We start from the raw sequence: 25,992 nt of genomic DNA, 5'->3' as shown, positions 1-25,992 counted from the left end.
CAGTGTTGCCTATGCCTTGTACTAATGTTTGTTTTATTTTCATTAAGGAATTCAAACCTGATGGATTGACAGCAGATTCATCAGCAGGTAAATTTGTTTAAATATGATAGTTCTGCTTAAATAAAAATTTTATTCTACTATGGTGAATTAAGACTGTTAACTCACACTGGGTTCAGATATGTATGTACATCCTGAATGTAGTATAAAAACCCCCAGAAGGTAGAATTTGCTTCCCTTGCACTGAACAGTTGGTGCTTAATAAATGCTTGTTAACTAATTGATTTGAACATCTATCTAAATTAGCTAAAATATTGGTTGCAGATATATTCTGTGAAGCTTTAGGTGTGGGGAAATTGAAATTACTAGCTAAAATTATATTTAGGAGAGTTTGCTTTTACATTTAATTTAGCCACCACCTCTTCTCCATAAACATTACTAGTTGATGGTATGTTGTGGTTGGCCTAGGCACTCTTCTTTTAATATTATGTATTTTTTCATTAAAAAAAATTATAGCTAATGATTTGGAATAAACATACAGAATTCAATTCTAGACACTGAGAAATAAAGGAAAAACTGAAAAAAAAATCCCTTTTCTCAAGGAGCATATCTTTTACAAAGAGAAAACCTATAAGCAGACAAGTAAATACAAAATATTTTGAAGGTAAAATGAGTACTGACAAGGGGATAGGAATCGAAGGCAAAAGTTTCCAAATGTGAAACCAAAATAAAATTTTAATGCAGAAATATTTACAAATACTTTGGACTTTAATCTATATTTTCCTTCTAATTTGAAAGGTGATAGATTCCATAACTTTTATCTTGAATGATTCAAAATAATTTAGTTTTTATGTAGCTTCTATTTATGTGCCAGGCACAGTGGATAGACAAAAACCAAAACTACCTTTGTCCTTGAGGAACTTAATTTTCATTGTATATAGACAAGTAAACTCCAAATGTTTTCTAAATAGGTTTTTTGGCATATAGGAAGCTCTCATAATTTGAGGAGATCAGGAAACACTTGAGGTAATACCAGGAATTTGAACTGGCTTTTGAAGGACATTGGAGTTTGGAAATGGTTTGAATCGTAGGTAGTAGGATGGTGTCAGTAAAATCAAATGTAGCAGTTGAATTATCACTACTGATAATAATGGCATCTCATGCTTTTATGATTGTAATCCATTTTTGTAAATATTACACTTTTTTTCCCAGAACTCCAGTCATTGGAACAACAATTAGATGAAGCTCAAACTGAAAACTTTAATATTAAACAAATGAAAGACTTATTTGAGCAGAAAGCAGCGCAGCTTGCTACAGAAGTTGCAGGTAAGTTGTCAGAAATGAATGTTTGAAATGTCCTTACATTACTGGATTTCCTTTGGTTACGGTTTGAATAATCATTACTTAGCAGTTTTTTTTAGAATGTAACATGTGGACATGGAATAGTACATTTGTTTGGAGTAGTTGCTTTGTTTATTCATTCGTTAAAAGAATTTTATTCTACCTGTTTATTTGTTCTTCCTAAATATGGCTGATGGCTATATAAAATATAATTGAAAAAATCATAGCTAGTGGACAGAAGGCCAGCCTTAGAGTCAGAAAGACCTAGGCTTAAGTCCTATATCTGAAACATACTTTATGACCTGGGGCAAGATATATCTGTCCCTAGATAAATCTATGATATTTTAAGTTATAAACCAGTTGCTGATTTGTTCTCTACTGGGAGTACAAAAAATAGTGTAACATTTTAATGTAGAAATTGCTCATTTCTTTTTGTTTGGAATTTTAGGTAAAACTTTGCTTTTACCTATGTTTTCTCTTTTATTTTAGATAATTTTAAAAAGATTTAAATTCTAAATTGTTTTATTAAGTGCTATTATATGGTAACTTATTAGTTTGACTTAGAATTGAGAGAGATAGTATCAGATTAGGTTATTTTAAAATTCATCATCTTGGGGGAGGGGGGGAGTGTTGCACTTATTTATCCATATGGCTATATGATGAAAGAATGAATTTGAATTAAAAATTATAGAAATAACTTTTGTGTGACTATAATTAGATATAAAGTCAAAGTATGATGAAGAAAAGGGACTTCGAGAAGCTGCTGAACAGAAGGTGACAAGCTTGACTGAAGAGTTAAAGAAAGAGACAACTGTAATTCAAGATTTAAAGACTGAATTGGTAATTTATTTTAGATTATATGATAGAAGTTTATTTCCTTTTTATTTTTTTCTTAAAACAACCACACCAATACTTCAGGGAGGTTGTCTTTATCTAGAGAACATTGTATCTGTATTAGTTTAGTTGTCTATTGATGACTCTAATCTGTAGCTCCAATCTTGACTTCAGTCCAGTATTTCCAAGTAGCTATACGTCCATTGAGAACTCTAAACCCAAATTTATCATCTCTATCTTTCCTCCCCAGTATATATATATATATATATATACTTGCTTCTTCCATATACTTCATCTCTATGCTATCTTTTGTATCTGCAGATGTTCTCTGAAGCTTAAAGTATCTTCCCCACTTACATTTTACCTAAGAATTAACCATCCTTCATGGACTAATTCATGTCCCACCTGTTCTACTTCATTCCATTCACATAAGACTCTAATTTTTGAACTTCATTTCCACAAATATTTGTAGTATTTATAGTCCAAACCACATAATTTAACATTTTATTAATTTTCTAATTTTTCACATACATAAATATTATTTCTTTAAGACTAAGATCTTTTGGGGAAAGAGTAATGTACATTCTTTTTATATCCCTTGTAATTACCAGTATAGATTTGGGCATCCAGTAATCAAGAAATAAGTATTCTGCTTGATTAACTTTACCTGCCCAAGAGATAGAGGATTAAGTTCTCGTTTTCCTTCTCTCTCTCTCTTTCTCTCTCTCTCTCTCTCTCTCTCTCTCTATATATATATATATATATATACATATATAATATATGTATATATATATTTATATATATCTTGAGGTATCATGCATTGGAAATATATATCTTAATGAAACTTTTTTAGCCTAATTTTTTTTTTTGAACTTTTTAAAAACTGTTTCCTAGGGAAATTTATTAATTTATTTTATAATCGTTTTTTTTATTTTCAAAATACATGCAAAGATAGTTTTCAACATTCATCCTTGCAAAATCTTGTGTTCTAAATTTTTTTCCCTCCCTCTCCTAGACAGCAAATAATGAATATATGTTAAACTTGTGCAATTCTTCTAAACATATTTCCACATTTATCATATAGTATAAGAAAAATCAAATCAGAAAGGAAAAAAAAATGAGAAAGGAAAATAAAAAGCAAGCAAATAACAAAAAAGATGAAAATACTATATTGTGATCTAGATTCAGTCCCCATAGCCCTCTCTCTCTGAATGCATATGGCTTTCATCATCACAAGTTTTTTATAATTGCCTTGAATCATTTCATTGTTGAAAAGAGTCAAGTCCATCACAGTTGATCATCACATAATCTTGTTGCTATGTACAGTGTTCTCTTAGTTCTACTCAGTTCACTTAGCATCAAATCTTTCTGAAATCATCCTGATCATTTCTTATAGAATAATGATAGTCCATTACCTTCACTTTACCATAACTTACCATAACATATGCTGCTATAAACATTATCCATTATTTTAAATTTGAAAATTGTTTTTCCAGTATTATCATAATGTGTGTGTGTGTGTGTGTGTGTGTGTGTGTATAAATAAACATAGGTGTTAAAAATCTAATTTGTAATGGGATTTATTTACATTTTTTAGGATTGTAATTTGAAAATCAATATGGGGTATGATGTGGGAAAGAGTGGGCCTTAAGAGTCAGGGTTCAAGTCCTGCCTCACATATATTAGCTCTGTGTTCCTGGACAAGTAAAACAATGCCACTGGGAGCTCTTTAAAACTAAAAATTATAAACAGGTTGTTATATACCATTGGTGGAGGTGGTTTATACATAGAGTGAACTCCACATATGAAATCATAGATCTGGCTCCTGTTACCTGGTCTCTCCATAAGAGAGAGAAGAGGGGGAGGAAGGGGGAAGAGGTAGAGAAAAGAAGAGGGGGAACAAGAACACAATCTAAATGGTGTAACTCATTGATTTGGTGAGAGATAATGTGGTGTACTGCTAGAGCTGGTTTCAGAGCCAGGAAGACTTAAGTTCTTTAATGCTGATCAGTGCTAATTGAAAGTTTATGTAACTCTCTAAGATTCAAGTTGCAGAGGAGGTGTGACTTGTGTTGGTAAGAAGAAAGACTTTGCTCATCTGAAGTTTCATGTATCAATGAAACCATAGATCCCGTCTCTGAATCTGCTATTTAAGTTGGCGTGTTGTTGTTATGGCTATTTGTTATTATGGTTTTGAACCTGGAGAATTGTTTTGTATTTGTCCACTTTTAAAAATGGCACAATAATTGAAACTAAGATACCAAATGGAACAGTATGCAATAGTACTAACATTTAAATGTCACATCAAATGTAGTATATTTGACAAATCATCCTATTAAATTCATGAAAGTGTGTTTTTGTTATTTTGACTATATAAAGTTACTATCAATAATTTCCTAGTCTGCTTCCTATAAGTTATATTGCAAAGTGTGCATCATGTTGAAATTCTTTATTATATACAAAATAGCATTCTGTGGAAAGCTCATCACTGATAGTTTCTTGGTTGCTTGGAAAGCAAATTCTGACTATTGAATCATAGATTACTATTGAGACATGTACCTATGTATAAAAAAATTTAGAACTATTACCAGCATTTAGATAGCACTTGAAAGTTTATGAAGTGCTTTACAAATATTGCCATTTTATTTTTGCAATGATCCTGGAATTTAAGTGCTATTATTATCTCTGTTTTAGAGATGAGGAAACTGAGTTAAGCAGAGGTTAAGTGACTTGCCCAGAATACCCCAGCTCTTAAGTGTGAGGCTGGATTTGAACTTAGATCTTTCTGATTCCAGGATCATCACTCTATTCACTGTGTTACTTAGCTGCCTCTGCATCCAGAACATCCATTTCAAGTTTCATTTTACTTTTATAAACATGAGTACATTTTTATTTTATCTTGTCACAGAAGTCTTACATAACATTAGTCAAAAAGATCATCACTACACAATTCATTGTACCAACTATTATGAATTTTAAAATAGCAGTCGTTTAAGAATTACTTGCATAAGAATTATTCATATATTGATTACTTTGTAATGAGCTCATAGAAATTATATTTCATTGTAATTTTTAATTCAATTTTGCTTCCTTGCTCATAGCTTCAAAGACCTGGCGTAGAAGATGTTGCTGTATTGAAGAAAGAGCTAGTCCAAGTTCAGACCTTAATGGACAACATGACTTTGGAGCGTGAGAAAGAGTCAGAGAAACTCAAAGAGGAATGTAGAAAGCTACAGGCTGATTGTGCTAACTCAGAGGTAATGAAGTTCTGAAATAACCCGATTATGATAAGTTTCCTAACTCTGTTTATATATAATGTGTTAATCTAATATGAAATTTTTTACAGTTTAATAATATTTATGCATGTGTGGCTTCTGGAGACCTCTGTTTTTCTTTTTCTTAGAACCACTAGCATTAGGAACCAATCTGAAAAAAAAAAAAAAAACCCAACTTATGTGCCACTTAGAATCTGTATTTTATTTTATTTATTTATTTATTTTATTAAATAACTTTTTATTGACAGAACCCATGCCAGGGTAATTTTTTACAACATTATCCCTTGCACTCACTTCTGTTCCGATTTTTCCCCTCCCTCCCTCCACCCTCTCCCCAAGATGGCAAGCAGTCCTATACATGTTAAATAGGTTACAGTAGATCTTGGATACAATATATGTGTGCAGAACCAAACAGTTTTCTTGTTGCTCAGGGAGAATTGGATTTAGAAGGTATATAAATAACCTGGGAGGAAGAACAAAAATGCAAGCAGTTTACATTCATTTCCTAGTGTTCTTTCTTTGGGTGTAGCTGTTTCTGTCCATCTTTGATCAATTGAAACTAAGTTAGATCTTGTCTTTGTTGAAGAAATCCACTTCCATCAGAATACATCCTCATAAGTATCGTTTTTGAGGTATATAATGATTTCCTGGTTCTGCTCATTTCACTCAGCATCAGTTCGTGTAAGTCTCGCCAATCCTCTCTGTATTCGTCCTGTAGGTCATTTCTTACAGAACAATAATATTCCATAATATTCATATAACACAATTTACTCAACCATTCTCCAATTGATGGGCATCCATTCATTTTCCAGGTTCTGGCCACTACAAACAGGGCTGCCACAAACATTTTGGCACATATGTATGTGCCCTTTTTTCCCTTTTTTAGTATGTCTTTGGGGGGGTATAAGCTCAGTAGAGACACTGCTGGATCAAAGGGTATGCACAGTTTGATAACTTTTTGGGCATAGTTCCAAATTGCTCTCCAGAATGGCTGGATGTATTCACAATTCCACCAACAATGTATCAGTGTCCCTGTTTTCCCACATCCCCTCCAATATTCTGCATTATCTTTTCCTGTCATTCTGGCCAATCTGACAGGTGTATAGTGGTATCTCAGAGTTGTCTTAATTTGCATTTCTCTGATCAATAGTGATTTGGAACACTTTCATATGAGTAGTAATAGTTTTAATTTCATCATCTGAAAATTGTCTGTTCATATCCTTTGACCATTTATCAACTGGAGAATGGCTTGATTTCTTATAAATTAGAGGCAATTCTCTATATATTTTGGAAATGAGTCCTTTATCAGAACCTTTGACTGTAAAAATGTTTTCCCAGTTTATTGTTTCCCTTCTAATCTTGCCTGCATTAGTTTTGTTTGTACAAAAACTTTTCAATTTGATATAATCAAAATTTTTAATTTTGTAGTCTATAGTGATCTCTAGTTCTTCTTTGGTTATAAATTCCTTCCTCTTCCACAGGTCTGAGAGGTAAACTATCCTATGCTCTTCCAATTTATTTATGATTTCATTCTTTATGCCTAGATCCTGAACCCATTTTGACCTTATCTTGGTGTACGGCGTTAAGTGTGGGTCAATGCCTAGTTTTTGCCATACTAATTTCCAATTTTCCCAGCAATTTTTGTCAAATAATGCATAGAATCTGTATTTTAAATATAATTTCACATTTAATATTTGAAGAAAATATTGCTGGAATGAGAAAATTCTGTCCCTTCTCTCCCCCCACCCCCATTCTCCACATGCCAGATTTGTTGCTGTCAGTAAATTTTAAATTCACAATATCATGTATGAAATTAAGCCTGGGAGCCCATCTATAAAGAGATTAGTGAAGAATGTGAGGCATTACAAATGTTTCTGATTTTTACCTTTATTATTTTAGAAGACAGTAATTATATAGAATTTTAAAAAAAATTATTCTAGGTTATAAAAATACTTTTTGCAAATACTCTTACGTAAGGAATACCATGGTTTGGCAACATTTGACTAAATATTTTGATGAATGATAGGTAGGTTTAGTGGGTGTTTTGTCAACACTGGCTTCCACCTTTCATTCATTATGTTGTATTTTGTTCTTTTGCTTTTTAATGGACATACATTTGAAGCAATTGTTTTCTGAAAATTATTCACCAATAATAGTAATAATTTTTGTTATATAATTCCTATGAAAGAAACAATTTCTTTCATAATAGTTTCAAAATCTTGTAACTATTTGTTTTGTTAATCAAGCAAGTGGTTTAGTTAGTCGATGATCACTTATTGACATAGAAGTTTAATACTGTATTAAAACAATAAATTATAATGTTAAATAATTGGCAGTGTTAATCTTTCATTATTGTGGTGCTCTTTTTGTACACAATTTTGTGACTTACAAAGACAGTGTTTTGTGGCTTTGAGACTCTGAGGAAGGAATAAGGGAATGTAGTATCATTATCTCTTTGAAGGGAAATTAATTCCATTAGTCAACTCAACTTGATATTTTAGCCATTCTTTATTCCTAAACATTAATGGTAAGTGGAATTTAGTTCTCTCTTTTTCTTTACTGTTATGTAACTGTGAACTTGTCAGAATGTCTGTATGCAGTGGACAATGTTTCCTGGAGAAAAATTTGTTTTGATTTAGAAGTAATGTCCCCCACTGCAGTTTTCTTTTCTGTTTTTATGTTATTTAGTCCTTGCTCTGATATAATTTTTCTATGTCGCAGATGATTTATCCTCCCTGGACTTAGTTTCCTCACCTGCAAGGTTCTAGATCATCAGATTATTTCTAAATTTACTTTTTCAAGTTAGAATAGGTAACATAAAACATAAGAAAGTATTTTTTTCTTTATCTAATTATTAAGATGAACCATTAGTTTTATTCTTTATTACATTTATTTGTAAATATTGAATTGGAAATGTAGAGAGACAATCTATCCTATATATATTTTTATATCAATAAAATATTTACTAATACAGCTAGAAATGTAATTTAGAATGTGGCTCATCTCAACAGTGAGACAATTTAGGCCAGTTCCAATGATCTTGTGGTGATGAGAATCATCTATACCCAGAGAGAGGACTGTGGGAATTGAGTCTGGACCACAACATAGCATTTTCCCTTCTTTTGTTGTTTGCTTGAATTTTATTTTCTTAATTTTTTTTCCCTTTTTGATCTGATTCTTCTGTAGGAAGATAATTGTATAAATATGTATACCTATATTGGATTTACATATATTTTTATCATGTGTAACACATATTGGATTATTTGCCATCTAGGAGAGGGAGTTAGGGGAAAGGAGGAAAAAGATTTTACAAGGGTCAATGGTGAAAAATTATCCTTGCATATATTTTGAAAATAAAAAGCTTCAATAAAAACAAGAAAACAAACCAACAAATGAAATATGGTAATTTACACTATTGTTTGGTGAGATCACTGTCCATTGGCAAGTATGTCATTTAACTACAACATGGGCAAAAAAGGTAAAGTAGCAGAATCACATCTCATAATCTGATTATTATCAATATATTTTAATGTGTTAGTCTAATATGAAAATTTTTTACTCTGTAATAGTATTATTGGCTTCAGGAAATTGAAACTAAGCCACCAACATTGAATCATTTTAAAACTATATGGTAGTTCAAGTAAAAACTTATGAAGATTCCTATTTGTTGGGAAGAGATGGATAAGATGAAGAGTTGTAGTTGAACATGTATCATTCTCAAAAATTCACATTTTGAATTTTCATATATGCTTTATTTTTTAACCATAATTTTCATTATAGTAAACATTAGTTACTAAAATATGGATATGTTTTATTGTAATGTCTTGCATAAGGTACTTGTAACAAGATGAATTTTAACAAAATTATATTTCAGAATTTTACTTTAAATCTACATCAATTCTACTTCAATGTTATTGCTATAGGAGTCTGGACACATCTTAGTGATTGGATTATTGCTGAACTGATTTTGGAAGTTTTTCAGAATTGCTTCTGGGACATTATGAGCCAGATGAAAAACCATTGTTGTTACTTGATGTTTCAGTCGTGTTCGAACCTTCCCTGACCCAATTTGGGGTTTTCTTGGCAAATACAGCAGTCATTTGCCATTTCCTTTAGATGAGGAAACTGAGGCAAACAGGGCTAATGACTTGGCTATGATACGACATCTAGTAAATTTCTGAGACATTTGAATTCACAGAAGGGGTGTTCTGTCCCTATACCACCTAGCTATCCCTAGCTGTTTGTTATTCCGGAGGCATGCCCCCTTTTGGCCTTTACATCTATATCTCTATCCAAGTCATTGGCAAATATGCTAGAGGGCAACATCTAGGTCTGTTATAATAGATTTTAATATTAAAAGAATCAACTCTATAATTGTGATTTGTAGCAACAACTTGAATATTTTTTAGATATAGATGTAGTGCTGGTAGCCAAAACTATAAATACCAGGCTTCTACTTACTAAATAAATATGAAAGCCTGAGGCCTTTAGAAAAGTTGATCAAGCCACATATTTTAGTCACTCTTTATTTTTTTGTCTTCTTTCATGTGCATTGCCCATGTCCTTTAATAGAAATTTCATCACACATGAGATATAACTAAACTAATGTAATTTTTGAGAAAACAAATTGTAACTCATACATGTCAATATACATTATCCTTTTCAAAGTTATTACTATTTGAAGGAGGCTACAATTTAGTTGATCTACAATTTAGGAAAGAATTTGCCAGAGGTTCTCAAGTCATTCTGTGCGCACAGTGGAGAGAGTTAATAGGTAGCTTATGGTTTAGGCAAATTCAGAATAGGATGAATGGCCAGATCCAAAGGATATTTACTCATTAGTTGTTAATGTTACCTTGAAAGCAAGTAGTCTGTGGAATGCTTCAGGGATCAGAGGTTGGGCCTGTGCTTTTTATTTTCATTTGGTCTTTTTTTTTTTTTCACCTACTTTAATTAGAAGAAAATTATGACTTTTTTATTGGCAATATCATTATCCACAGTACATACATATCACTATGAAAGCATATTGAAAGCTAAAGTTAATGGAAACTGTAACACATGGTTAATAGTTAATTCTCTATTGGCTTAGCCTCTGGGAACCTGAGAATTAGTACTTTGGTGAAGATTTTGTTATATTGCATTACACAAACTTTAAACATATATTTAAATAAATGAAGTTTTTGTTTTATGAATTGGGCAAAAAGTGCATTTAGACATGACTTTGGGTCTTTAATTTTTGGGAGATTCAGGGTAAAAGTCGAAAGCAAATGAATTGAAATAAGTTGGCATTTTTTGCAGTATGGTTATATATGACATTTTATTGCATTGAAACAATCTCTACAATACTGATTTTTATTTATATATATATAAAAATTATATGTAATAATTATGTGTATGTGTGTGTGTGTGTGTGTGTGTGTGTATAATTTATTCTCCAGCTCATTTTGTTGACTTTTTTTTTTCCCTACTTAGATCACAATAAACCAGTTAAGAAGTGAACTTGCTAAAGGCCCCCAGGAAGTTGCCGTGTATGTACAGGAGCTGCAGAAACTTCAAAGTTCAGTTAATGAATTAACTCAGAAAAATCAGGTGAGAATTCTTTTTCATTTGGCAGTAATCTATCAATATTTTAGTATAAAAGAACATGGAATAATGTTTAGGATTTTAACTCGTTGTTGTTGTTATTGTTAGCCCTTTTCAGGACTTTGGGGAATTTTCACAGAAGTTCAGGTTTCACAACTTCTTTAACGGGCCAGTGGATCTGGCATTTGATAAAATTTGATAAATTTGGTAAAAATCTATTGCATTGGTATAAATCTGGGAAAAGTCAAGAAGAAAAAGTCAAGTCAGCAGGGAGAAAAAAAGACAGCTATGACAGATTATGAAAAATTTAATTTTTGTCATGGGCAATTTGAATTTTTTGCCAGTGTTCTAATGTTTTTTGTTATTTGCTGACAATAGTGAGGAAGCTAAAGGTTCTTGTCTGAGTGTCTCATTCTTAACTTATTGTATGTTCCTTTTTGGCTTTGCAACAATAGCAAGATGCTTCCTTCCTTTGCCATATGTCTCTCCACTAGCCAAGCAAAAACACACAAAACATTTCAGTTTGACATTGAGAGCATACGTGTAAAGCAATATGTATAGAAAGGACAATATAATTCATTTATATTAACTAAAAATAATTATATTAATCTTTATATTGTTTGCCTGACATTTAAAAGTTTTTAAAACTTTTGTATAGTATTACATATGACAAACTTTGGTCATGATGATGAAACTTTTTAATGGTAGACTCTTCATAGGATTAGAGATCAGTAAGTCTTAATAAGTATTTAAGTGCTCATTTTGTGCAAACTCTTGTATCAAGAGCTGGGGACTCGATGAAAGGTAACAAGTCTGCCCTCAAGGAGCTCACATCCATTAGGGTGCAATCAGCTCCCCAATGAACAATCAGTTGTGCAGATATGTAATGGGTAAATTGGTGTTAAGAAGTGACACTGAAGAGAATAGATATGGGAAAAGAAGCTTGACCAAGTATAAATCAAAAAGTTTAGTGTTAGAGACAATACAGTTGGGAGGGCATTGAAGGATCAAATTTAAAGGTTATCTGGAGGAGAAATTAACAGTGATGTGGAATCAATTTTGGACCTTAAGAATTACCAGCTTATATGCATACTTATACATTGAGGTTATTATTATTATTTAAATATCAATGCTCAGTATCCAACTTGAGGATCCCAGACTTTTACTGGCAATATTCCACACAGTAGACAACTTCTTTATCATCATGCAGTATCTCTTTGGTTTCAACTCCAAAGAACAAGATGTATTCCAAGGATAAGCTGATCACTTCTGATGTCAGTAACCTGTTGCTTTCTTAGATGTTGAATACAAATATAAGACTTCCCATAATCTCCATTCCCCTCTGATTGGGAGGGCTATACAGTGGAGCACTAAATTCTTTCCAAAACTTTTCTATATAGAGGGCAGGATTTCAACTTTATAGCTTTCTACCTTCCATTTGCAACTCTAATTGGTTTCAACCCCAAAATGCCCCCTTTCTAGTATCCACATTCCTCTCCTCCTCAACTTCTAGCTTCCTTTTATGTGTGGTTCTTACCCCTTAGATTGTAAGCTCTTTGAATGCAGGGACCATCTTTCTTTTTCTCATTTGTATCTCCACTTATTGAATTGAATTGAATTACCTGAAGATATAAAAAGTGTAAAATTCCACTTGTTTAATATTGTTGACTTAGTCAGCAAATATTTATTAATCGGTTACCCTGTGCCAATCCCTGTAATGAGCACTAGAGATTCAAAGACAAAATGAAATAATTTTTGTCCTCAGGGCCTCTCAGGTCTCTCAGAAGAGACAGTATACATGCATTCATACACATACATATGTGTTATTTATAAATGTGTGCAAAAATATATGTATATGAATGAATACAAAAATAAAAATAAATTTAATGTAATGTGGTAGGATTCAGTAGTTGAGGACATCAAAAAAGCTCTTATGTAAATGATTAAAATTTTTTTTTTTTACTTAATAGAGCAGCATACCATCTTAAAGACTTTCTTCTGGGAAAGTGACTGCTAGAATTATGTCAAAATTTTGCGAAATTTATTGAAACAGACAAGAGAAAATCTTGTTTGGTCCTTTTTTTATTATCAGGAAAGACCTAAATCAGGGAGATCAAATGCATTTTCTAAAGTAATGGAGAAATCTGTCCAAGTTGATCTATAAATGGTGAAGTTTTCCAGGTGTATTCTCTATTGTTACTGATTATATCTATATGCTAGAACATTAATACATTGCCGAGTCTTAGATATGAGATTCATAACAGTCCTTTTTAGAAAAACATGGATAAAGAATGTCTCTTGGTTTAGACTGTGGTAGGTAGTTAGGTTGGCAACTTCTAAAGTTTGTCAATGAATATTTGTATCATGGGTGGATACTACAACTGCACAATGAGTTGAGCCCAGAATTAACTAGGAAGAAGGAATTATTTTGGATTGCCTTGGAGAACTGAAACACTGTAATTACCTGAACCTTTTAATTTAAAGACCCATCTTTCTAATACTGGTATTCTACTGATCCTAGATAGTAAGTCATGGAATGCTGTATGTAGTCTTCAAAGGATTGGAAATAAGTATAATTAAGAGGGCAATGGAAAACTCATGGTGGTTTCCTAACTTTTCACCTTGAAGTAAAAGATGTTGTCAAAGAAAAACAACTAAAAATTATATAGATGGGCTGGTCCTTTTGGTAAGAGGAAGGGATGCCAATGGACAACCCTTGAAATTTTCAGTTAGCCTTTTAATATGAAGAAAAAATGAGAGAAGGCCCCCAATATGTTGGATGGACATTTATGTGGTGAATTATTGAGAGGACATGGATGACCAATATGGTCTAGGGGCAGACTGGGCTAGAAGGAAGGGATCATGATTTGCATCTCTTCACCTGGGTGAGACCTGAGATCCATTTAATGTATTTCAAGTGTGAAATATCTTTCAAATCAAAAATGTGTAAATAATACATAGTGCATTTTGTAAGAACTAAACATTTGACTACTTACATAATTAGTGAACTAAAATCAATATAGAATGCTATTTATTAATTTATGGAAGGAAAAGATAAGCTGTCTTACTTAGCTTATAGAAGCTATCATAGAAATAGGGGCTAGATATATGATTTCATTGAAAAGAGTAACTCGGGTGAGGAACTCGCTCCAGTGTGCATGTCAGCACTTTCTCTGCAATTCATAGTCATAGGAGAGCTATCAAGAGCACATAATTCAAATAAGGTCTCCTTGGCTTCAGTGGCCAGCTCACTATTTTTATGGTAGTATGACATACTTATTCTTATTATAATATAATATGTTATATTATAATTATATAATAATAAGAATATTTACATTTTGATATTCTGGATTTTTATGAAATCAAGTAACTAATTTATTTTAGAATTAAAAAATCATAGTTATTGCCCATACTTCTTGATAAATGCACTTCTGGCCAAATGTTATTAAAAATCTTATCCTACCCAAAATATGAGTTGTGTGTATGTGCCTTCCTTAAAATGATCATATTGGGGAGAAAATATTTTCAGTAATTTTTGCTTAGCTTTTCACATTAAAATCTAGATGTTGTGCATTAATAGTTATCAGATTTACTCCTTCCTCTTTATTTTCACAGATATAAATCATAATCTAAGTTCCTGCTTCCTTGCACCTGGTTTACAAAAATGTTTTTCCTGCCAGTTTGCCTACTTTTATCTGTTTCCCAGTCTATATTGCTTTGTCTAGAACATCAAAAGTAATCTTGTTCTAATCTCTTTAATCATATCATTGTAGAACCCTATAATCATTTTCAGTTGTTTCTGGAATCATAACAAAATGCTTATTTAAGACCAGTTTTTATACTCATTACATTTGTTTTCCTTTAGACCTTGCCTCATGCTATCAGATGAAACATATGTATTGGTCTTCTGGATGACATATTTGAGAATGGGTCTTGGAAGTTTTATATGATCCAGCTTCTAATTGGCTCTGAGCTCCTAGTTATGTTGGTTCTTCCTGGATTTTGGAGTCAGTAAACAATTATTAAGCATGTGCAGTGTACCAGGCATTATGCTAAGTGCTAGGGACAGAATGAAAGGCAAAAAAAAGGCCATGTCTAGAAGCTCGGGGGAGACTATACAAAAGGACTATGCACAAATAGCTTCTATAAAGAATAAATTGAAGATAATTCAAAGAGTTGAAAACATTAGCATTAAGGGAGAATTGGAAAGATAACACTTTCTGTAGAGGATGGGATTTTAGTTGGGATTTAAAGGAAGCCAAGACACAGAAAACAGGGAGAGCATTCCAGATATGAAGGATAGGCTTATGTTTAAATTGAGTTCAGTTTAATATTATATAAATAAAAAAGTTTAACAGACCAGATGGGTAGTTTTTGTTCCCACCTAGAATCTAGCGATAGTGCTTGTGAGATATCACACACATACACACACACACACACACACACATATGTAATTTTTTTTGGTCATAGAATTTAAAGCTAGAAGACACTTTAGGGATCATTAATAGTCCAAGATCTTTGTTTTATTTTAAAGGTACCCGTGAATTCTTTTTCATTTGCCTGTGGTTGATAACAGTTTTTATCTTGGAGTCTTGCTTTCACAATCAAGTTACTGTAATGAATAGAATTGGAATCTTAGTTTCTTTCTGTAGTTTATAAAGTATTAATATGAGGAAGGCTACATGGTGAGGCTTGAATAGTATACCAGTGTAGTTCAACCCATAGTGCTGGATCTGAGCTTTGTTTCTAGTAGAATGTAGGATACTTGAAGATAAATTTTGTTTTAATTTTTGTATCTCTAGCACCATCATGGCCTTGGACAAAGGCATGTTTCCTCCTCTGTAAACTCCTCTGTAAACAGTCTGTAAACAATAAACTGTAAAAGTTGAGTTAGATAGAAGCCTTTCTGATTTTTGCTCAATTGCTTGACATTTGTCATTCATTGCAGCTCGATACTCTTATCTTCATATGTCCACAATTCAACCATTCCCAACCACAGGACATGGTTTCCTTTTATCTTTGTTTTCTTGCATAATGCTGCTATGAAACTAGTTTCCTTTGTATAGTAGTTTCCTAGAATTCAGTCATTAATTTACTATGATTACTAACTTCACATCAGATTCTTTTAAACATTCTTTTAAATTTGCAGACTTAATTATTCCAAAAAGGGAAAAAGCAACAACTTTAGCCAAAAAATCCATCATCTTCTATGTCTTAGATGGCTCAAGAAGAGAAATTAAATTTTTAAAAATTGCCCATAGTATCTTTTCACTTTTCTTTTTTCTTTTATTCTCAGGGTCTCTTAAGGTTCACCTTTTTTTCCCTTCTCCTATGTCAGACTCTTAAATTTCTTGAGTCAAGCTAATGCTAGAATTCTTAATCTTTTTTTGTGTCCTGGATCCTTTTGACAGTATGGTGAGGACCAAAACACAATGACAACAATGTAAATAAAAATGTCTTTCTTCCTTTTTTTGAAATTTTAAAAATATTTTTTCCCAATTACATGTAAAAAATAATTTTTAACATTTGTTTTTTAAAATTTTAAGTTTCAAATTCTTTCCCTCCTGCCTTCTCCTGCTTCTTCTTTAAGAAGGCAAATTATAGATTATGCATATATAGCCTTGTAAAACATTTCTATATTAATCATGTTGTGAAGCACACCCTCTCCCCCAAAACAAGCAAACAAGCAACAACCACCAAAAACCGCTGCAAGAAAAAGAAAATGCAAAAAAAAACTAGCTTTGATATGCATTCAGATTCCACCAATTCTTTCTTTGGAGATAGAGAGCATTTTTCATCATAAGTCCTTCTTAATTAATGACAACATTTAAAAGAAACCATTCAATTCAATTTTCAGAATAGTATTTTAAAATGCTTAATATAAAATACATAGGGTTATGAGGAAAAATGCAAGTTTGTGGCCTCCAGTTTTAGAATAGACTTGTATATAGGATCAAAGGTCTATCCTGGAAAGAATGTGAGAGACCAAATAGACCATTTTGGAATGTACTTGGGCTTCTTTTATTCTAGAGATATATCTAGAGATTTTTTCCCCACTTTTTTGCTCTTGGATATTTTCCATATTACCTATATCACTGTAGCTGACACACAAGTACTTAGTAGATGCTGAATGATTATGACACATATCATTAGTTGTGAGTGTATTTATTAGGAAATAATAATACTCAGTAAACATGAAAGAAATCGGTATGTGGTTGGAAATTTGCAACCTGGAATAACTTGATCAAATAGCCATTATGGGTAATAAAAAAAAATTGCCAAACAGACCCAAAAGACAGTTTTCATACTGAAAAACATTGTAGATGATCACATTAAATAAGTGTTCAGTGAATAAAAGTTCTATACTTTCCATTAATATTTAAATAATGAAAGTATAGTGGCTAGTGTGAAGGTAAGGCTTCTCTATTTGGATGTTATCTTGTTCTCATTAATTAAGAATGGTAAAATGGGAATTTCTCTTAAAGAATCTATTCTCATAACATCCTCATTCTTAAGTTATTTCTACTCTTTGTTTTTGTGGACATAAAAGCAAAAATATTTTAAAAATTTCATAATGTTAATCAGATTTTACTGAGTATTATTAACTTTTAAACTAACTTATAATTAAATTTAATTCAAGTGAGTTAGTATATATTCTGAAGATTTTTGTATCACTTATTCTAAAGAAAATTATCTTGGTTAAGCTATAGATAACACACTTTCAGAAAATGTGTGGCTCAGTAGAAACTCCATTTAATTGTAATTATAACTATATTACAGGAAATAAAACTTTATTTTTTGTTTTTTATCTCGTTTTAAATTTTGGTTTTGCTAATATGAATAGTTGGAATATAAATTTCCTTGCAGCCATAATCCAGCAACCATAAACTTGTTCATAGGGATTATTAAAATTATTATTACATAGGAAACAAACAAAAACCCTTCACAACTCTGACATCTTTTCCCTAAGACTCAGTCTAGTACTATTGAAGAATCTGAAGAACTTTGCTAGGAGTTAATAGATTTGCATTCTTTTTAACCCTGACTGTCACATTATACTTGCCAGGGGACTTTAGTCTCTATCATTTTGCTGACCATATGACCCTGGTCAAGTTATTTTACCCTCGGTGAGCCAGACTTTACTCATCTGTTAAGTAAAGAAAAGAATAATACCTGCTAGCTTGTGTCACAATGAGAGACATTTTGGTAATGTATTATTAGTAATCTCTCTTTGCATAGCTTTTGCCACATATGTGGGTAATCAGACTCAGAGAGGGATGTCCTTTAATTAGATCTTGGGATCCTGAATGCCCATAATCATTGGGAGGGATTAATATAATTAATTTTTGAAAATACATTGAATGGGCAGTGGGAAAATGAAGAGAACTGAAAGAAAGTGAAAGCATTAATTGAGTAGAATTTTGTTGATCAGGGTAAATTTTTTCATAGATCAAGAGGTGGCAGGATGCCAAATATGAGGAGATGTTCCTATAATGGAACCCTTTTGTCATATTGGCATTGTCAGGACAAATTAACACAGAAGTTATAAGAAAGCAGTTTCCTATTTCTAGTGTGTATTTCAGCAACTGTGGACATCAATCTAAGTAATTATTCCTCACCATTTGTGCATAGGCATACCTTGGCAATATTGTGGGTTTGGTTCCAGACTATGGCAAGAAAGCAAATATTGAAATAAAGTGAATCACATAAATGTTTATATTCTCTGTGCATATAAGTTATGTTTATACTATGCTATAGTCTATTAATAGTGTTAATCATATAGTACTTCTAATATTATGACTAAAAAACATGTATATATCTTAATTAAAAATATCGCTTAAAAATGCTGACCATCATTTGCTAAACCTTTATCAAATCATAATCTCTGTGTTGTAAAATTTTATATTAGCATTGATGGCTATTGGACTGATCAGAGTCATAGCTTTTGGCGTATCTAGGCTTTTGTCATAACTTTCTCTCTAAGCTTATTTATGTCTAGCTTTTGATTTAAAGTGAAAGACATCTGACTCTTTCCTATGTCTTGAACACTCAGAAGCCATTGTAGGATTATTAATTAGCCTGATTACAATATTATTTTTTCTCATGGAATAAGAAGGCCAGAAGAAATGGAGAGAGAGAGGGAATAACTGTTCTGTGAAGCAGTAAGAATACATGAAACATTTATCCATGTAGTTCACCATCCTTATGGGCATGGTTCATGGCACTCCCAAAATAATTCTAATAACATCAAAGATTACTGATCTCTGATCACATAACAGTTATAATAATGATGAAAAAGTTTGAAATATTGTAAGAATTCACAAAATATGACAGAGACAAGATGTGAACTATTAGAGAAATGCTGCTCATACACTTGCTTGATGCAGGGTTGCCACAAGCCTTTAATTTGTAAATATTGTAAACACAATATCACTGAAGGGCAATGAAGCAAAGTATATCTGTAATCACATTAATAGAGCTTTGAAATTAAAATAACAGCAAAAAAAAAAAATTGTTCATTTTTGTTCTCCATAATATAAACTTCCTTTTTCATTGGCTTTCAATACTTGCCCAGGGTCTCACAGCTAGGAAGTATTAAGTGCCTGAGGCCAGATTTGAACTCAGGTCCTCCTGACTTCAGGGCTGGTGCTCTATCCACTACACCACCTTCCCTGCCCCATTAGCCTAATTTCTTAAGTCAAATTTGTTAAATATATCCTATCCTTGTTACCCTGTAGATACAATCATAACATAATGAACTCTTGTTAACTTTAAGTCCTTGAGAAAAACTATACATTTTAAAAATGAACTTTATAATGATGATGATCATAGGTAATATTTATTTGCTGTGTGTAAGGGACTGTGCCAACCACTTCACAAAACTATATCCCTTCCAGGGAGCGAGGTACCATTTTACAGATGAGGAAAACTAAAAATGAGAGACATCCAGTGACTTGAACAAAGAGTCACTGAATTCACTGGATCTAAACAAATTCTTATGTTTACAAAATGAGTAAATATATGAATTTTTTTTTTTCATGGCTGTACACAGCTAACATCAGTGAAAAGAATTCTATACTGAATGAGCTCTTCTTTTCCATGACCATTACTTAATGTAGTCTGTCATCAGCTTGTATCTTCTGTTCCATCTGATCTATTTAGCTTTTAGAATTATCTTTATCTAATATTATTTCTGTCCTATTAACTTCTCTGTGTAGTGACCTCCAGCGTTCACTGTTCGCTAATGTACACAATTCAAAATTTTCACCATCTAGATAGTATAGCTTCCTCCTTCATCTCATCAGCTGCCCCCTGTTACTGTCAAACTCATCTGTTTATATATCAAACATATATCACAAACTGGGATCCATTTATTGCTTTTTAAGCTAATGTCATTTCTTCTAACCTAAATGTCTTTTTCATTCTCGCTGTCGGCAAATGACCATAATTTTGACATTTCTCATTTTACTTTCATCTTACAAGTATAGGGGGAATCCTAATCTTTTTTGTGTCATGGGCTTCTTTTGGCAGTTTGAAGTTCATGGATTCCTCCCTTTTTTTCCTCCGAATAATTGGAATAAATACTTAATTTCATTTAGAAGTTATTCAAACTCAAGATATGATTTTCCCCCACTTATATTGACAGACCCTCAAAGAGTTCATACATTCTAAGGTGAAGAATGCCTGATTTTTCTATTTTTGTTGTTACTCACTTATCCTTTACACAGGTGTAAATTAAAATATTAGCTGTAGCTAATCTAGTTAATGCTACTTTAGCGTGGTAATCTTACCCATTAACATTTTTATTTTCAATTCTAAAGCAACATGTCATTGCTTGCATTTTAATTGTGTCCAGCTTTTTGTGATCCCATTTGCGGTTTTTTTTGACAAAGATACTGGAGTATTTTGCCATTTCCTTCTCTAGCTTACTTTATAGATAAAGAAACTGAAGCAAACAGGATTAAGTGACTTGCCCAGAGTCATATAGCTTCTGAGATCAGATTTGAATCGGGTCTTCCTGACTCCTGGGCCTGGTGCTATATCTGCTGTACTACTTGCCTCATGTATATATGACATGGGGTCAAATGAGCTTGCAAACTTGAAATGTCAGTAAAGGGAGAAAATTTATTGGGATCCAAGATTGGCAGTTGATGACTTCATATTGATCCAGTAGTCTGAGGAAACGTTCTAGATTTCATATTTTGTTTGGAGCTTGGTAGAAAACCTGAAAGCTTAGTCAGCCAAACTTTGTAGAGTATAACTTGTCCCACTTTAAGTAGGAATTAAATCTATGACCTTAAACTCTTCTTCTAAGAGGAAAAGGAATGAATTAGAGAAATGATGTTCTTTTATAATCACAATATTTAAATTAAGCATATGAAAAATTTAAAAAACAAAGACATTCTTTGTAATCCAGAATTATGTATATTTCTAAAATGAAAAAATTAGAAATGGCCTAATGTAATCCTTATTATCCAGATAACTTCTGACTGTAAAAGGGTTAGCATCTCAGTCAAATGTGGTAGTTTTTGGACTTTTGCAAGTGTTAAAATTAAGTCAGTTGGTCTAAAAACAAGAGACCTTTAATTTTGTGCATTTTAATTGACAAGAAGAAAGTTTTGAGGCGTAAGGGAATTCATTGAAGGGATCTTGAGTGCAGATTAAGGGGTAAGGGCTAGTTGGGGTAATAACCATAGCAGCCTATGGTCCTAGAGCCTTCTGGGGCCTTTGGGCAACAGGAGAGAAGATTGGTGGTTTAATGTATAGGGTTCTTCTTTGTCCTGGCAGATTACCAAGTGCTTCCATTTGGCTCTCTGATCCTTGTTTTTAATCAATGTGATGTGTGGGTTGGATCATAATGTATACTCTAAGGCCATGAACTATCACACTCCCACCCCCTGTTATTTTCAGGGCAGCTCTGCATATCAAGACAGCTCACTCTGACCAGCACAAGCTTGGGTTACCCCATCTACTTGGTTAGAAACAAAACCGGTAAGGGCTATACTATAGGGAGCAGTAAGATCTCAGATATCCCATTGTTTCCCCACCTCTGATGTCATAGACAGGCAGGTGCCAGGCAAGTTAGTTAGTCCTAGTTGACAGATTAGGCTAGGATTGAAATTTTTTAGCATGGAAGATTCCAGATTTGGAGAGTTTCAAAAAGCCGTAGGGTGGAAATTATACTCGGAAGGAAAGGGTATTTCTAAAGCAGAGGCAGCATGTCTCACAGGGGCCTTATGGATCTCAAAGAGGTCCAAAAGATCCAGAAACTTATTCAAACTACCACAGGTAGATTTTATTCTCATGATAAATATAAGACTATTAGACTGCCCTTTGCTAGTGAACTTTTATTTCATTAAAAACTGCATCCTAGAGTGAAAAACTGTTAACTATAAGTTCAGAGATACATTTTTAGAACAACTTGAGCCATTAATAAAAAAAAAAAGACTTTAAAAAACTGGTCAACACTAAGCCTATGCTAGTTTTTGTTTCACTATAACATCTATTATTGACTTGCTTTTATATTTAGTAAATTTATTGATATAAAGTTTCTTCCAAAGTTGTTATAATAATTAATATGAAATACTCAATTGATTTTTCAGAATTTGTCTGAAAAGTTACTGAAGAAAGAACAAGATTACACTCAGTTAGAGGAGAAACAAAATGAAGAGTATGTTTGTAAAAAGAATATTCAAGCAAACCTTCATCAAAAAGAACTGGATTGTCAGCAGCTTCAATCAAAATTATCATCATCTGAAGCCTCACTGCAAAGGTTACAGGGAGAGCTTGTGGAAAAGGGGGAAGTGAGCCAGAAGCTCAAGGAGGAATTGTCAGAAGTAGAGAGCAAGTATCAGCATCTCAAGGTGGAATTCAAACAACTCCAGCAACAAAGAGAGGAGAAAGAGCAGCATGGTTTTCAACTTCAAAGTGAGATTAATCAAGTAAGAGATGTTCCTGTTATTCTTTTATGTGAGCCAGTTGATCCTACATCCTCTTCTTTTTAGCATATATACTGGAGTCATAATTAGGGTGTAGGAAGTAAATATGTCCTTCTGAAATAACTGTCTATTAATAGATACAGTGGCCTTTTCTTTGGCCTTACCACCATTAATTTCTGCAACGTTTGAACTAAATACTGTCTCTAAATTCTCTTCTTCCACAGCTTCCCTAATACTAGTCTTCTATGGTTCTTGTATCTCTTTACTTTTCTGTCTGTTTTATTGATTCCTTTTCTTGCCCCTGACTCCTTACCAGTTTTGCTCTTGTTGTTTTGTACCTGCCTTCAGAAAAGTCAGTTATTCTGGCAACTTCAACTCTTCTTCTATTTGAAGACACGTAGATCTCTCTCTCTAATCCTCAGCTATCTCTTGAGCTTAATAAGGTCCTCTCTTGCCTGTTGACTTAGTAGACTCTTGGTCTCATAAACATCATTCTTTCTACATTTTTCTCATCGCCACTGTTTCTCCCTCTACCTTTGTTCTGTTGTTCTTTGAGAATTCTGTTGTAAAAGCTATCTTTTACATAAATCTCAGTATTCCTACTGCTTATATTTAGCCTTTCTTTTATAGATACCTAGCTTAGTATCTTGCATATAATGGATGATGAATAAAGTGAATAGAATTTCCTATGAGCAGTACAGCTATATTTGTAGGCTTTCAACTATTTTGTAATTTTTTACTAGCCTAGGTACCTTGAAGAATCCTTTGCATGATATTATTTTTTTGTTTTATCTTTTTTTTTTTTCCTTTTTTGGTAGACTTTTGAATCACATTTATTTTTTCCTATATTCCTTTTCTAACATTCTTTGTAGTAAAAAAAGCTTAAAAAAGGAAAAGCATTTTAGTAAATTAACTAATACCTTGAGTGTGTCACTAAGGTGATATAGAGTTCTTTTTATAGGGGCTAGAACCTTTTGCCTCTATTAAAGATTGATCAGGGAATTCTTTGAGCTCATAGGATATGGTAAACTTTGGATCTTATTAGCTGGGGATGAATTTGGCTTTTGTCATTGGGAACCATCTCTTTATGATAGCCATGTGCTCCCACTTACTTTGCCTAAAAAGAGACTTAATAGATATCCCCAGTACCAAAATTCCCTGATTCCTAGGTAGAGGAAAGGCGATTTCTTGGATAATGTTGAGTTCTTGAAAAGGTAAAGAGAACCTTCCTGGACAGTGCCAGCTTAAAAGGAAAAGTGAGGAAAGGATCACACACATTGCTTTCAGAGTCTGAAAAGCACAAAGGATTAAATCTACAATATGCACATATGAAAAAACATGGACTTTGTCATGTGATTAAATTATTCTGAAACTTCAGATTTGCTGAAAAGTGGGTTACCTCTCTCTTGCCTCAAATTCATTTTTCTTTCTGAGGTAAGTCCAAATTATTGAGAATTGAAGAGGACCCACAATAGCTTGAACCATTTTATTTTTTCTCGGTGAAATAGAGTTCCAAACAAAGATTCACAGCTTTAAAAATTCAAGTTGATTTGGGAACTCTTCTGATCAATCCCTATACTTTTATGTGATTTTATTACTTTAGATTTATTAATTTTATTTATTAGATTTTTAAACTTTTAAAATTTATTAGATTTATTACTCTCATTCTTTAGATTCCTTGAAGTTTGCGTATCACTTTATATACATCACTTCTTTTGAGCCTCATAGACAAGTGCTGTAATATTGGACCCCTTGTTATGCATGAGGAAATTGATGTCCATATAAGTTATTTTTCTAATCAGATGTGTAATATGTATTGGAGGTAGAATTTAAACACCCCTCATTCTAAATTTAATACCTCATCATGGTATGACCCTTTAATATTTGAAGCACAGTTAGATTTCACAGGTTCTGTCATACTAGAAAGGCTTTTTGTATGATCTCTTAACAATTTATGTTTATTCTCTGAGGTGGAATCTAGCTAAATACAGATGCTTATCATAGCCACTTGATGGTTAATTCTTTGGCTGTGGTAATTCACAAAACAAAAGAGACTAGAACTTGATTTTGATGATGATGCAAGAGATTGCAGAAGGAGTGCTAGGAGGAATGGTATTGTCAGGGAAATCACTTAGGTATCTGTGTGGATAATGAAATAGGAGTGGGACAAGATTTGAGGCAGTTACTAATTAGGAAGCCTTTAGAGTAATCATGGTGAGAGGTGGTGATGAGGGCTTTGAACAAGAGTGGTGGCTATATGAATAGAGAGAAAGGTAGGAATTCAATAGGAGATGTAGAAATAGAAATGACATGATTTGGCAAGTGGTTTAGCAGTTGAGGTGAATGAGAATGAAAAGTCAAGAATCATCCTGAAATCTAGAACCTGGTGTGGATGCCTAGATAATAATAAAGAAATCTGGCAGAGGGAAGTATGTTAATGAGTTGAAAACTCATGTCCATATTGTATTCCTAGGAAGCCTTGGCCTTATTTTAATCAGCCTCCTGTCTCCTTTCTATTCTTGAGACTGTGGTCCCCAAAGTGGATCTTATCCTTATAACTCTGGTCATTCTTATTCTCAGTGAATCTCTCTACTTCATACTTGATCAGCCAATATTCCTTCTATCTCACGTTAACACTAACAGTAATGAGGACTATATTCAAGACATGGAATTCCCAAGTCTTGCCAGATTTTTTACCTCTATCCCACAAGTGGCCATGAATTTTAGTGAGAGACCATAGAGGAAGTTGAGAATGAGGAAGACCGGGACAAGAAATTAAAGAATTGATGACAGGGAGTATTTCCATTCTTGCTGTCAATAAAAAGCAAATGATTTAGAAGAGAAGGAAGTAAACTGCTGGCTATATAGAAAGATAATACCTGAGTATAGGACTTGGACTTCAGAGCCACAGCTTAAAATGTAAAATGATGGGGCCTGGACTTGGGATAGTGTGCATTTAGCAAGGATTGGTAAAAATACATTTGCCAGGAGTCTTGCAAATCTAATTGGAAGCATTTTAAGCT

At 32.8% G+C, this 25,992-nt stretch overlaps 1 protein-coding gene across 2 annotated transcripts in view; it reads left to right on the top strand.

The window, feature by feature from the left end:
* The window catches only part of EEA1 (early endosome antigen 1), a 126,348-nt gene that overhangs the window by 50,296 nt on the left and 50,060 nt on the right, over positions 1–25,992 (top strand). For both annotated transcript variants that reach the window (XM_031938415.1, XM_031938414.1), the window contains exons 6-11: positions 48–87; positions 1,210–1,323; positions 2,057–2,178; positions 5,274–5,429; positions 10,920–11,036; positions 22,634–22,972. In XM_031938415.1, coding sequence (XP_031794275.1) covers positions 48–87; positions 1,210–1,323; positions 2,057–2,178; positions 5,274–5,429; positions 10,920–11,036; positions 22,634–22,972 — 888 coding nt within the window. The remainder of the gene's footprint in view (positions 1–47; positions 88–1,209; positions 1,324–2,056; positions 2,179–5,273; positions 5,430–10,919; positions 11,037–22,633; positions 22,973–25,992) is intronic.

This window comes from Sarcophilus harrisii, chromosome 5, assembly GCF_902635505.1.
Source record: "Sarcophilus harrisii chromosome 5, mSarHar1.11, whole genome shotgun sequence".
NCBI classification, from domain to species: domain Eukaryota; kingdom Metazoa; phylum Chordata; class Mammalia; order Dasyuromorphia; family Dasyuridae; genus Sarcophilus; species Sarcophilus harrisii.
This window is presented reverse-complemented; position numbering and strand designations above follow the sequence as displayed.